The sequence below is a fragment of the Penicillium solitum genome (genome assembly GCF_028829755.1).
Source record: "Penicillium solitum strain IBT 25940 chromosome Unknown utg000003l_segment0_segment0, whole genome shotgun sequence".
NCBI lineage: Eukaryota > Fungi > Ascomycota > Eurotiomycetes > Eurotiales > Aspergillaceae > Penicillium > Penicillium solitum.
Genome location: NW_027072123.1, coordinates 41,944 through 54,763, shown reverse-complemented (window position 1 = coordinate 54,763; position 12,820 = coordinate 41,944). Strand labels below are relative to the sequence as shown.

At 47.2% G+C, this 12,820-nt stretch overlaps 4 protein-coding genes across 4 annotated transcripts; 3 read left to right on the top strand and 1 right to left on the bottom strand.

The window, feature by feature from the left end:
* Nucleotides 1-1,143: 1,143 nt before the first annotated feature.
* On the top strand, nt 1,144-2,399 carry N7455_003938 (glycoside hydrolase family 16 protein; the record flags this gene model as incomplete). The annotated part of the gene is made up of 4 exons (XM_065604634.1): nt 1,144-1,269; nt 1,322-1,557; nt 1,616-2,039; nt 2,100-2,399. The coding sequence occupies 4 exons, from the start codon at nt 1,144-1,146 to the stop codon at nt 2,397-2,399; spliced, it is 1,086 nt and encodes a 361-aa protein (XP_065461534.1).
* Nucleotides 2,400-4,281: 1,882 nt separating this feature from the next.
* N7455_003937 (uncharacterized protein) lies at nt 4,282-4,886 on the top strand (the record flags this gene model as incomplete). The annotated part of the gene is made up of 2 exons (XM_065604633.1): nt 4,282-4,453; nt 4,507-4,886. 2 exons carry the CDS (start codon nt 4,282-4,284, stop codon nt 4,884-4,886), a joined length of 552 nt encoding a protein of 183 aa, XP_065461533.1.
* Nucleotides 4,887-5,743: 857 nt separating this feature from the next.
* On the top strand, nt 5,744-6,430 carry N7455_003936 (uncharacterized protein; the record flags this gene model as incomplete). Its single annotated transcript, XM_065604632.1, has 2 exons — nt 5,744-6,007; nt 6,080-6,430. 2 exons carry the CDS (start codon nt 5,744-5,746, stop codon nt 6,428-6,430), a joined length of 615 nt encoding a protein of 204 aa, XP_065461532.1.
* Nucleotides 6,431-9,550: 3,120 nt separating this feature from the next.
* N7455_003935 (uncharacterized protein) lies at nt 9,551-12,083 on the bottom strand (the record flags this gene model as incomplete). The annotated part of the gene is made up of 4 exons (XM_040960161.2): nt 9,551-10,059; nt 10,108-10,475; nt 10,873-11,883; nt 11,932-12,083. Coding segments are annotated over 4 exons (2,040 nt in total), but the record flags the coding sequence as incomplete, so codon positions are not given.
* Nucleotides 12,084-12,820: the final 737 nt, after the last annotated feature.

The window sequence follows — 12,820 nt, the reverse complement described above, 5'->3', positions numbered from 1 at the left end:
CTATCTTTTTTCGTTAGTCCTCGGCTCGGAATCATACTTCTCTCCATTTCCTTCATTATTGTCAATACCTGCAGTATTTTCCACGCATTCACTTTTTTCTTATCGAAGTGGTTTGAACCGTTTCGGAAGGCGATCCATCCTACATGGCTGTATGCCGTGCTTGAGCAGGTGGCCCTGTTCCCGGTGCAGTGCACTGGCAGGACAGGATCCTGGTATGGTGGGTCCGGGGTGGAATTCCGCAGCTGGACGAGCCTGATGTACGACTTGGTGGAGGCTTGACAATCTAATTGTTAAAGTATGGCCTCGATCCCTAGTAAGCAATGCCGAGGATGAAGGTTACTCTCCATTTTCCTAGTGTGTTCTGGTTAGCAAGAAGTATAGGTGGCATTTGTGTAAGGAAGGGAATGCGTAATATTGTACATTTTATTTCACTGTGCCTTTTAGCCTGAACTCATTCAATGAATGCCTCGGACAATGCTCCGTGTTTGATATTATTTCTTTCCGTATGCATATGCCAGATTACGTACATGCCTCAAAATAGTCGGGCTAACTTGTGGTCAAAGGATTTGAATTTCTTGGGGCCTCATGCCAAGCACGGTCCCCGGGATTCTTTTAGGGTAAATGCACCCCGAGGATGCGTTATGTAACCTGTGGCTTCCTCGTCCCTGTGGGGTTAGTAACCACACGGATGGGAATTATATCACATTGGGGCCATTTCGGTGGTGGTCGGCCCCGGCTTTGTTTCAACGAGACACAATATCGAGTCTCGGGGAGTCCGAATGCCCCCATCCTGCAGTTTTCTCGTAGATCTTAATTAGCATGCTTACTGAGATGTCACAGGTTAATAGACACTTAAAGATATTTGACCTGGTTCTGAAACATGTAGGCAATGATAGTGCACACTGCTCAATATCTCACCCTCTGCAGGTGCGAGTAGAGCTTTTCTCGCTCTATGCCATTGAATATTTAAAGAGCGCGTTTCCTTGCTTCCTGTAGACTTTTTCCTCTCCATCGGCGCTTTGTCTCCTTTGATCGTACGTTCTGGTCGTTACCTTCTCTTCTTTACATTCTTTCCCTTTATCCTTTTCTTCAACTGCTCGTCTTTGACATATTGCATCCTCTCGTTCTTCTCCTTTCCAAACAATGCACGTCTTTTCCACCCTCATCCCGGCCGTGGGTCTGTTCGCCCACCTCGCCACGGCTGCGTACAAGCTGCAGGACGACTACGGCACCAGTGACGCATTCTTTGATAATTTCGACTTCTTCACGGTACGTCCAGTACATTTGGGGCTCAATTGATATATGCTGACTCCGGCCGTAGGGCACGGACCCAACGGAGGGCTATGTGGACTATGTGGACCGGTCAACCGCGAGCCAAAGTGGCCTGATTAAGGCTTCTGGGGGCTCTGTGTACATTGGCGTCGACTCTAGCAACATTGCAAGGAGCCCTGGTCGGCAGAGTGTGCGCCTGTCCAGCACCAAAAGCTACACCCACGGACTGGTGATTCTGGATCTGGAGCATATGCCTGGCAGTATCTGTGGCACCTGGCCCGCATTGTGAGTCAAGTCTGACCAATCGACAGACGAAGAAAGGCCGTATACTAACCTACTACAGCTGGATGCTTGGCGACAACTGGCCCAGCAACGGCGAGATCGATATCATCGAAGGCGTCAACCAGCAATCCACCAACCAGGTGGCACTGCACACCACTCCTGGCTGCTCAGTCAATGATTCTGGCTTCAGTGGCTCTGTCGATACGAGTAACTGCGACGTCGAGGCATCCGACCAGTCCGCCAACGCGGGCTGCGCTATCGTTAGCGAGAACCCCCAGTCCTATGGAGATGGATTCAACAAAGTCGGCGGCGGCGTGTACGCCACCGAGTGGACTGGCGACGCCATCAAAATCTGGTTCTTCCCAAGCGCGAGCGTCCCCTCGGACATTAGCAAGGGCAGCCCCAACCCTTCGGGCTGGGGTACTCCTATAGCGGCCTTCGGTGGAAACTGCGACATTGACTCGCACTTTGAAGAACTCCAGATTGTACGTTCGCTCTCCACCCACCTACGTATGCCTTTTTATTCTTTTCTAATAAGCTTCTAGATGTTTGACATCACCTTCTGCGGTGCCTGGGCTGGCGACGTCTGGTCCACCGGCAGCTGTGCCTCTAAGAGCAGCTCTTGCACATCCTACGTCCAAAACAACCCGTCCGATTTCACCGAATCCTACTGGAGTGTGAACTCGCTGAAGGTCTATCAGGACGGTAGCAGCTCAAGCAACGTTACGGCCTCCGCTGCTGTTGGCTCCTACGCTTCCACGCCTCTCGTTTCTACCCCTCTCGTTTCTCCCACGCCTCGTCCTGCGTGGAAGCACCGCCGTAACGGCTACCAGCACGGACACTAAATGGCATACTGAATACCTGTGTTGCTATGAATGCATGCGCTTGATTTTCGGGGAGCCTTTTTATTGGGCAGAGATCTGAGATTTCTTCTTCTTCTTCTTCTTCTTCTTCTTCTTCTTCTCCCTTTCCCTCTATGGGTTAGGATTAGGATTCTGACGGCCAGAGGCCGAGTTTATTTGAGAGCACCGTGTTAGATAGCACAACCCTCTCTTGATTATCTTCTCTTTCCCACACTCGATAGCAAATAAACCCCTTCGTGTGTAATCCTATCATGCTCTTCTTAGGAATCGTATTACGTTTTGGATCAATAAGGAAAAACAAGGTAATTGATTAAGTATTGTACAAGTGGACATATAGAGGAGGAAAAGGGAGGAAGGGAGGAAACTATCTTGCCATGTATTATCATGCAGGATCTGTCTCCAGCATTTCCTGATAAATCAGACATCAAACAGTTCTTCGCTAGGCCGTTGTCCCTGCGCGTCTCCGTATGCTCCTCCCTCACCGGCCCGATTGAATATCGCAGTTTATGAACATCCCGAAGCATGATAACCTGGGGCAAAATTTTCAGCTTTGCTATTTTCGCTAAAATACCCATTATGAAATTATTGTACCCTTCCATGAACCCGCCTATCAATAAGCAGTCTGTTGGATTTTTAGGGAGGAATATTTGAGAAATGAGGAATATCATGCTAAAGGAATTGGGAAAGGGTTATGAGGTATAATTGCGGATAATCTACACTTGTACCAGGCTCGCTGCAGCGTACTACCAGAATGCGCTTGACCTTAGTAGCTTTTCGGGGAATTCTACGTGACGGTTGTAACAGGCCATACAGAAACGTTTCTGTCCTGTATCGAGAAATGGACTTCGAAGAGCGTACCTCAATGGCGATTAGTGCCTTTCAACAAATATGCCGAAACTCTGTCTTCTCCATTCAACGTGCTTGAATCAAAAAGGATTAACCTATACAGGAAGCTTCGAGTATAGTGGGTTACAGTATGTGTCCTGACCTGCGCTATCTCAACTGTTGAGGACGTGTGATTTTACAGCGGGCTTGTTGTCTTGTACTGTACCTGTTCTAAAAGTTCTTTAGTCTATACTGGTCGTGTATTTGATAATCCCAATGCAAAAAGTGAAACGCACCTCATTCTTGTCATAAAGAACCCACTGTTGTCACATTTCCGGGTTTAATGTAAATACCTGAAGACATTGAATTTACAGACGGTTCTTTGCACCTTCGGAATAAAGTGAGCATTAAACATTAAATACATACTATGAATGCAGTAATGAGATAAAGTGGGCGTTGCAAGGCAAATAATTGATGAGTGTAAGGAAACATGCTAGGGGCAATCAGAAATTGCGGGCCCAGCTACAGTAGTTGAATTGCTTCTTGGGATCGCCTTATGGTATGTTCTTTGACAACCACGACTTAGATGACCCACCCCCGCTTTGCTCTTCAATCTGCGGCATGCTAGACAGTCTTCTCACCTCTTTTCTGAGGCTAGTACTTCTCTCTCCATTCGTTCCCGCTCCCAGCGCACAATTCAGGAACTTCCCCAGTGTAAGTTAAACAATATCCAATTCAAGTACTGTAAGTCAGTTCGGACAAATTGCGCAGGTTGGAAGTGCCACCACCGGTCGGCATGTGAGCTGACTGCCCGCTTCTAATCAATCGGCCTGTCTGCTATACTGCTGAGAATTATGCCAAAGATATACTACCACAAGTAAGTGCCTTCCCCCACCCCCTTTTTTTCTTCGTTCAAGAGGGTCAGTAAAAGTGATGTTGTCACTTTGAGTGATTCAGTCTCGAACATAAATAATTCTCGGCCCCAGCCAGTCGTCACCATCATCGCACTTGCTTGCCTTGAAGTCGCGCATAGTCCAGGATGCGTTCCTTCAGTTACCTTTTCTTTATCGGAAATGTTGTGGCAGGCAGTTACTTGGCTATCATTGAGGGCAATGACGGCGAGAACAACTGTAGAGTGTGGTCTGAGAATACCCACGGCTGTACAGGCTACTCAGCAACCTTTGCTAAGCTGAAAGGCAAAGATTGCTCGGGTGAGTATCCAATTTAAATCAAAGGCCCTCACGCTATTGTTAACACTGCTTAGGTTTCATTGGGGCCGGTTCCGACGATAAATCGGTGCAAGTTGATATATGTGGCACTGAAAATGGAGAGCAGGTTGCTTGGGTGACAGTCAGCAAAAACGGCACAGTGTCTTTCCTCAACCGACAGGGAAACACGTCTAGTTGTATGCTAGAAAACGGTCTTAAGGCGCCCAGTGGGTGTACTGGTTCCTCTCAGACGACCACGCCAATCTCTGCAGGCAGCCAGTCCTCGTTCTCAACTGCAACCGGCACGTCCACTTCTGAAACAGCCCGTGCTGATCAACCTCCAACTCCGATATTCTCATCGACGCCTACAGACAGTCCATCTTTGGCTTCTGTTTCAGCCGGTAAATCGGCTATTGGGACACCCCGTGTTGATTAATCCCCAACTCTGATATTCTCGTCGACGCCTACAGACAGTCCATCTTTGGCTTCAATTTCAGCCGGTAAATTGGCTACTGAGACACCCCTCGCAGATCACTCTCCAACTCTCACGTCTACCCCGGCATGCAAATGCCGTTGCAAATCTGCAGCCGTCTGATGTAGATAGAACTACACTGCCCAGTGCGAGCCGCAGGCTAGTTAATTAGAGCTTATCAGGTTTAGTATAGGATAGTTCGAAATCAGATTCACCACTTGCACACGGAGATTTTATTTCGAACCTGTTGGAGATCACGTGACTAGAATGTGAGCTGTCATGTGACACTCCGGGACTTCCAGTGAGACCAGTAGTTAGATTCTCTCCTCCCTCTCTCCTCTCGCTAGTGAGTCAACACCATAGTATCAATACATTGTATTCGATTCTTTTCATAGATTCCTCTCCAAGAGGTTATGAGCCCTCTGTTTTTTGACTCAGAGCATCCCATTTTGATGGAATTTTGACGACATTCGCAGATTTGTGGATCCGGTTGCTGCATCGGCCCGTCCCGCACAACCCACAGACCCCACTTGTCGCATTCGTCGAATCATCACCCAGACAATTTGGCATCTCGCGAACTTATTTCAGGAGATCCACAAGACATACAGATCCATTATTCTCCAGTGTTTTTCATCTCGCTGACTTTTGTCGCGACCGTTAAAACTCTGCACCTCGGTACCGAATCGAATCGATCTCGGAACGCACCAGACCAAGACCCAGACCGTCTCATCGGGGACACCCATACCCATACCCAGATTCTCGAGAGCGTGCTTTCAACCTCTCGACACATATTTCAATACCAGTAATCATCTTTCGACACGATGACGGAATTTGATGAAGAAGACAACGGCGGTGAAGGATCCAGTCAACGACTGACACCTTCCCAATCTCGCCAAACATCCTCACGACGACAAGACGATACTCCACAAACCGAGCACCCACAGTCGCACGTGAGAAGACCAACGACTCAAGGAACAAATCTTGTAGAAGAGAAGGAGATCGAATTGAACAAAGGTGTCAAATTGCTTCTCGACGGTAGCAACCTTGCTCGTTGGAAGAGACAGATTGGGAATGGACTTAGTATGGTCCGTATCGATAAGGTCGCAAATTACAAACTTCCTCGACCTGATGAAGAAGATCTAGACTATGATCTATAGGAGTACTGGTCGAAGATCGCCTGCGGGTGGATCGAAACACTTCTCGACCAGGAGATCATCACAATTCTTAAAGGAGTGTACTCCTTCCTACGTCGTGTAGATGATATGATGCGTGAAGTGGAAGCCCTCGTGCGCGGAGCAGAGATTGTCGATAACGTGCGCCGAGAGGTGATCAAATTTCATAAGATAAAACGTTCCGGTTTTAATAGTGCTGATTCGTATATCACCGTATATCAAATGCAGAACAACCAGCTTATTTTATATAGAGTTGAACCTCATCCATTCGGAGTAATGTTCGTTATGCTTTACGACCTCGAAGAAGAACTCGAGTCGGTCAAATTCACATACTAGACCATGAAAGACATAATACCAGAAGAAGTCACAAAAGACACTTTCAATATTCTCTGTAAGAAGTTGATCGTTAAAGCTCGCGATACTCCAGCTTCTTCTTCTACTACGATAGCAAATTCCGCTCGCAATATAGATACTAAGAAGAACGAGACTAGTCAACGTGGAGGTAGTAGAGGCCGTGGACGAGGCGGCAGAGGCCGCGGCGGTTCACACAATACCCAGTCAAACGAAAAGTAAGAGAAATAGGATCTAAAACCGCAAAAGGATTAATAGCCTAAGTGTTTTCAAAATTGTTGGATGTCTGGATGCCTAAGGCATCACAAGTAGATAGAATTCAGATAGTTTGCCTGCTCTCTCGTCCTCTCTTTCTCCTCTTCGTCCACAATAATACATACAGTGCTTTCTCTATGAATTTACAAGTATTGTATAAAAAATAGACCCCCGAAGGGTAAGTCTATTAATAAATGGGCTGAAGAACAGAGAAAGTTCCCTAGTATGTCAACGGAAGTGAATGTGACAGAAATCTGTCTGTATTGCAATGTATGGGTACAAATGGCATATATGAAGAACTCTAATTAACTAAAATGACAAAACCCGCTATTTCAACAATCTGAGCGGTAATGATGACTAAACGTGATATATGGTATGCATGGTACTCGAAGTCACATGATTTGCATGGTATAATACCTTGTAAATCCATGTATTTGACCTTGCACTTTGACAAAAGCAATTGTGGGATATTGGGATTAACGAGATGGATTACGACAAGATTGTGTCGAACCCGCAGGCCACCCGCTACGTGGTCAACTTCATGCACCGAACAGGTCTCCAACAGTTCCAGTATGTGACACCCGAGGACGACGACGACGAACCGACAGGCCTTGCGGCAATGGAGCTAGGAGTGGAAGACGATGGGTATTAGCCAATGACGAAAACGATGCTGTGATACGAAAACTCAGCCAAAGTCGACAAACATGCCAATCAACTGGCCAGGACAACGTCACCATCAATTGAAACTGAGGCAGGGGAGGGCGGAGAGAGACAGAGGGTGAGAGAGAAATATGAAGCCGGAAAGAGAAGATGGAGGGTGCACTCCACAACAATTATTATATGTTTATTTCTTATGTATGGGTTCGGATGGGTGGATTTACGGGACTACGGGGTCCAGGAATGGGCTGATTCCACTCTCTATCTACAATTAGGCTTAGGGATGGAGTCCGTATGACCCCGCCTAGCCACAGTAAAGGCTTCCTCCGTCCCCCGCGCGTTGTTAAATGTCGAAGAACGCGTTCGTCGACTTATTATTGATGAATGAAATACCCTGAACGGGAGAAAAGGGATAGAAATTGAAGACAGAGAGAGACAAAGAGAGAGAGAGAAGAGAGAGAGAGAGAAGTGAGGACAGGGAGGAAGAACAATCACCTGCCAGAGGGGGGTATGCGCATTTATAGAAGCTTACAGTAAGGGCCTTAAAGACAACCCACGGACCAAAACAGGTCGATTTTGTACCTTGAAGGCACCTTCTTTATCTACACTATATCGCTACCCTTCTCTTTGATCCCTCGCGAAGTTATTTTTACACCTTCGCTTTGCACAAAGCCCTTTATGGCCTAAAATAGGACTCTGGGAAGATGAAACGTCTCTCAAAGGCCTTTGTGAAGCTATTCTGGGAAAACTTGCCAAGAAATTCCCTTTGTTTGTACATATATGACAATGTGTGTCTGAACGGGTTCGACCACACACTACCGTTCTTTGACAGATACTTCTGGGCTCAGGATTTTACTCACGTAAGTCGTTCGGAGAAACGGAGGACCGATTTCCGATTCAGTGGGGGAGGATGAGATCCCAGAAGCCCCTTTTCTTATGTAACTTAACACTTTTAGCACTTATGGTTTCTATGCGATACCCTACGGTCCCGCCCGGGCCCGCTTCGGCGCCTATGGGTGCTCTCGCACCCTGTAGTTAGCTGTACTTAACCGTTGGATATCCCAACTAAATAGAAACCATGCGATCCTTTCCGAATCACAGGGGCCTCAAAGCACCCCAAGGTAGGGTTACCAAAACACGGGTATCCAAGAATACAGTATCAGAGAAATCCAAGAAGAGGACCGGTTGCTGCGCCGGATGATTCGAAATTTTGCGCCGTGATTGAATCTCATCCCCTCGGTCCGTCATCTTCATGTCCAAAGTTAAATCAGTACAGTAGTCTATTCCATGTGGTTTGTTTGGTGTTGCGGCTGAGAACAACATGTTTAGTCATCTCATTGGAAGCCAATCATCGACCCGATGTGGAGCCTTACCTATTAAGGCCGCATAGCCCGCTTCGTTTGTATCCTTTTTAACCCCCCTGAAAGATTTTGGTACCGATAAAATACATTGATTGAATAGTATGGAGCTGCTGCCTACCGAATTCCTTTTATGCTTATTCCTAAACGTCGTCGGAATCCTAGTTACTGTTGGTTACCTTTCAAAGTAGAAAACGATATCATTGCTTAGCCAGAAGACTTCTGAGATAGGATTTACGATCAATCTATTGACATCTGAATTACACCCGGATACAAGCAAAAAGAATTATCCACGCTCTTGATAGTAAGATAATGCAACTTGCCAGTTATTCGCCATATGCATCTAGTGACTCACCAGTATATCCTCGAAATACAAGGTGTGTGTGTGTGTGAAATCATTTACCCTGACCCCTCGCGAGTTGATTTAACCACTAGACCAAAATACGAATCCGTACTCAGCCTAGTGGGTTGTGGTTTAGAATCCAACTTCGCGAACGATATGCAGGATAAGACTACTATATATATCCGTGTACGTACATGTAGGGTGGATCGAAATCAGTTTCACCATTTGCACACAGAGATTCTTACTCAAACGTGATCACATTAATACACGACGTGAAACGCGTTTACACTCTCTCGAGGTAATTGCCCCTTGTGGTACAGTATGCTTTTCGCTCTTGCGTCATTTCATGATTACATGTCGATCCTTGATGAGTGATCTCATCAATGTCCTCACTTCACGGGTACTCTAGGTAGTCGGCAATAAAATAATAATTATTGGAAGCTCAAATTGGAGGCAGTATTGGTCTTCAAGTATATCTATTGTCTAGCCCATCTATGGACTGATATTCAGCTTCTGCGTTTCCCATGCGAGCAAAGTTTGAGAAGTAGATAGAGTACGCGGATGATTTGAGCCAAGCGTTCCTCTCTGTTTGCTCAAACAGTCTCGGGGTAGGTGAATGGCTTTAGTATCGTGACCCAAGGATTTCCAGGTGAATGCCAGATTGGCCATGCTCGTCAGCATGTCAGGGTGCTCCTCGCCGAGCTTTGCCTCCCTTAATTCCACTACCTGAACGTTAAGCTGTTCGGCCTCTTTCCATCGGCCCTGGTGCATATACGTCACAGCTAGGTTGGCCGTACTTGTCAGCGTGTCGGGACGATCCTCGCCAAGATTCATCTTGCGGGTCTCCATCACCCACACGTTGAGCTGCTCGGTTTCTTTCCACCGCCCCTGATGGAAATATGTCGATGCCAGGTTCACCATACTCGCCAGCGTGTCGAAATGATCCTCGTCGAGCTTCTTCTTACTTATGTTCACCACTTGAACGTTCAGCTGCTCGGCCTCTTTCCACTGGCCCTACTGCAAATACGTCGATGCCAGGTTGGCCATACTTGTCAGCGTGAAATGATGATCGTCACCGAGCTTTGTCTTGCTCGTGATCACTACCTGAATGTTAAGCTGCGCGGCCTCTTTCCATCGGCCCTGGTTTATATACGTCGATGCCAGGTTATGCATACTAGCCAGTGTATCGGGATGATCTTCGCTGAGCTTCCTCCTACGAGTCTCCATCACCTGCACCCAAAGATGTTGGGCCTCTCCCCACCGACCCTGCTCCTGACGCGCCATCGCTAACATCGCTGTGCTCTCAAGAGCTGTCTCATTCTCGGCACCAAGTATTTTCACCCTCTGCTTTCTTGATTGTGATGCCATTTGCGTCATATCACCAAATAAGCCGCTTTCCCACGCATACCATGCTCCTCTATAGAGCAATGCAGCCAATTCAAGTAGACACCTCGATGATTCTGGTCGTTGTGACAGAGCGGATTTCACATGTGGATAAAGAACCCGGCACTTTTCCCAATTTGTTACGATCTGGAAGAGGTGCGAAGGAGGATTCTGCCATTAGATTCCGACTTCGATGGATGTTTGCATAGTTTGTTTGTTGTTCTACCAGGACCCCACAAAAGGTCCTGTGAGACTTGTTTCCTCTCTTCCTCTTTTCTTCCTTTCTCTGTACTTAGTATTTTCGTTAAATGCACTCTTTTACTATGAAGAATTGGCTGGTAACAATTTACATATTCGCCGCTGGGGAACTCTTCCGCCAAAATCCTAATGGACTTCTCCCTCCATTCCATTCCTGCACTTGCCCATATGACTTGAGCCATGCGCGCGTAGAAAGTTGCACCAGCCGATGAATCGTGAACAAAGTACCATCCTTGCTGACAGATATCAATGAATAATCCCCCCGTGTAGTCAAATCATCTTCAAGGTCGGGCCCGATATCCCATTCGGATGACTCCCCGTCACTAGACTCACTTAGAAGCTCTGAAATTGATGTGTCGTTGGCCTTGGGTTGATGCCGGATAAGGCTCTCCAGTATCCCTTGCCGATCGAAAAAGCTCATGAGTGAAAGTAAATCCGCCGCTGATGGCTTTGTTTGGCGTATATAATCGAATGATATTTGCCACGTCACCAAAATTGAATTTTTTGCTTCCCAGTCCCGATAGAGGTGACCTGCCTCTTTTTTCAGAAGCTTTGTTGCTTCACGATCACTCACTTGGAAGTCTCCCAGGTATTGTAGAACCGAATAGCGAGGCGCCCGATTTCGAATATAGCTAGCGGCCTGTAAGACCGCTAGCGGCATAAGCCCCAACGCGTTCACTAACTGTTGACCCTCTTCGCTGTCCCTTGGATGATCAAGCTTCTTTTGGAGAAGCTCTAGCGCTTCGGCTTCCTTCATCGATTTAACCTCAATCAGGTCCTTGTGATTAGCCATCTTTGATGCAACATCTCTGCTACGGCTTGTGATAATGATAGCACCATTCTGGCTCCTAGGAATATATTCTAAGAGTGGTTTTGTCGAGGCATTTGTTCGGCTGCTAATCGAATCTCCCTTACCTGCTGCCGAAAACGAGCAGAGAAGTTGATCATTATCAAAATTATCAAGAATTAAAAGCCATTTCTGTCTGTTCCCCCGGAGCCAATCCTCGACGATTTTGAATATGTTGGCTTTAGGATCCTGACGGCCCAGGATTTTGATTTGGTCCGCGATATCCCGAAAACTTTGCTCGAACCGGGCTTCATTACTCGCATGGACCCCAAGAGCCCATGTTGCCGGCGATTGGGATCGGACTTGGTAGGAGTATTCGATGGCGAGTTGCGATTTCCTTCGAATTGTGAGCCATGAAAAAAAACCTCGGTGACTCTATACCCACCCGACACCTCCGAGACCGACCAGCGCTATTCTTGACCCCGACACTGAGCTTTTCTCGTGGATCTGATGAAGTAGAGTGTCGCGACTGACAAAGTCTGGATCATGCGCGAACGGGACAGTCGATAGAGGGCTAGGTGGAGTTTCCGGTCGCACTAGGTGAGATTCTGTTAGGATCGCATGGTTTCCATTGGGTAGTACTAATTACTAGCTAAATGCAGAATGTATTACATCAGCGCCAAGCATGGGCTTGGCCTCCAATAAAACCCCTGAGTGCTTACTAACTAGCAAGTAGTAGTAAGCACTCGCTACCAGGTACTTGCTCCAGTACTAGGAATGTAGCGCCTGAGGCACCAATAAGTTGTGGCCTCAGGCACGGAGAGTAAGCAAACCCTCCAAACCTCTCGGAAGCACATCAGGACGTGCCCTGCCTTCAGATAGGATGCACGGAAGCCTTCTCATGAACTACGAACGTGGCACGTTTTTTGACTATGGCAGCGAAATCATTCCGTGGCAAAAACGATGGGCTGCAAGTCGGAGATAATCATGGCTCAATCACGGCAGAGTTCCATCTGCCTCCAGGTGAGATAGAGTGGGACACGCTCGCCGTCGTGACTAATCGCCGCATCCTATGTGCTTCCGAGAGGTTTGGAGGGTTTGCTTACTCTCCGTGCCTGAGGCCACAACTTATTGGTGCCTCAGGCGCTACATTCCTAGTACTGGAGCAAGTACCTGGTAGCGAGTGCTTACTACTACTTGCTAGTTAGTAAGCACTCAGGGGTTTTATTGGAGGCCAAGCCCATGCTTGGCGCTGATGTAATACATTCTGCATTTAGCTAGTAATTAGTACTACCCAATGGAAACCATGCGATCCTAACAGAATCTCATCTGGT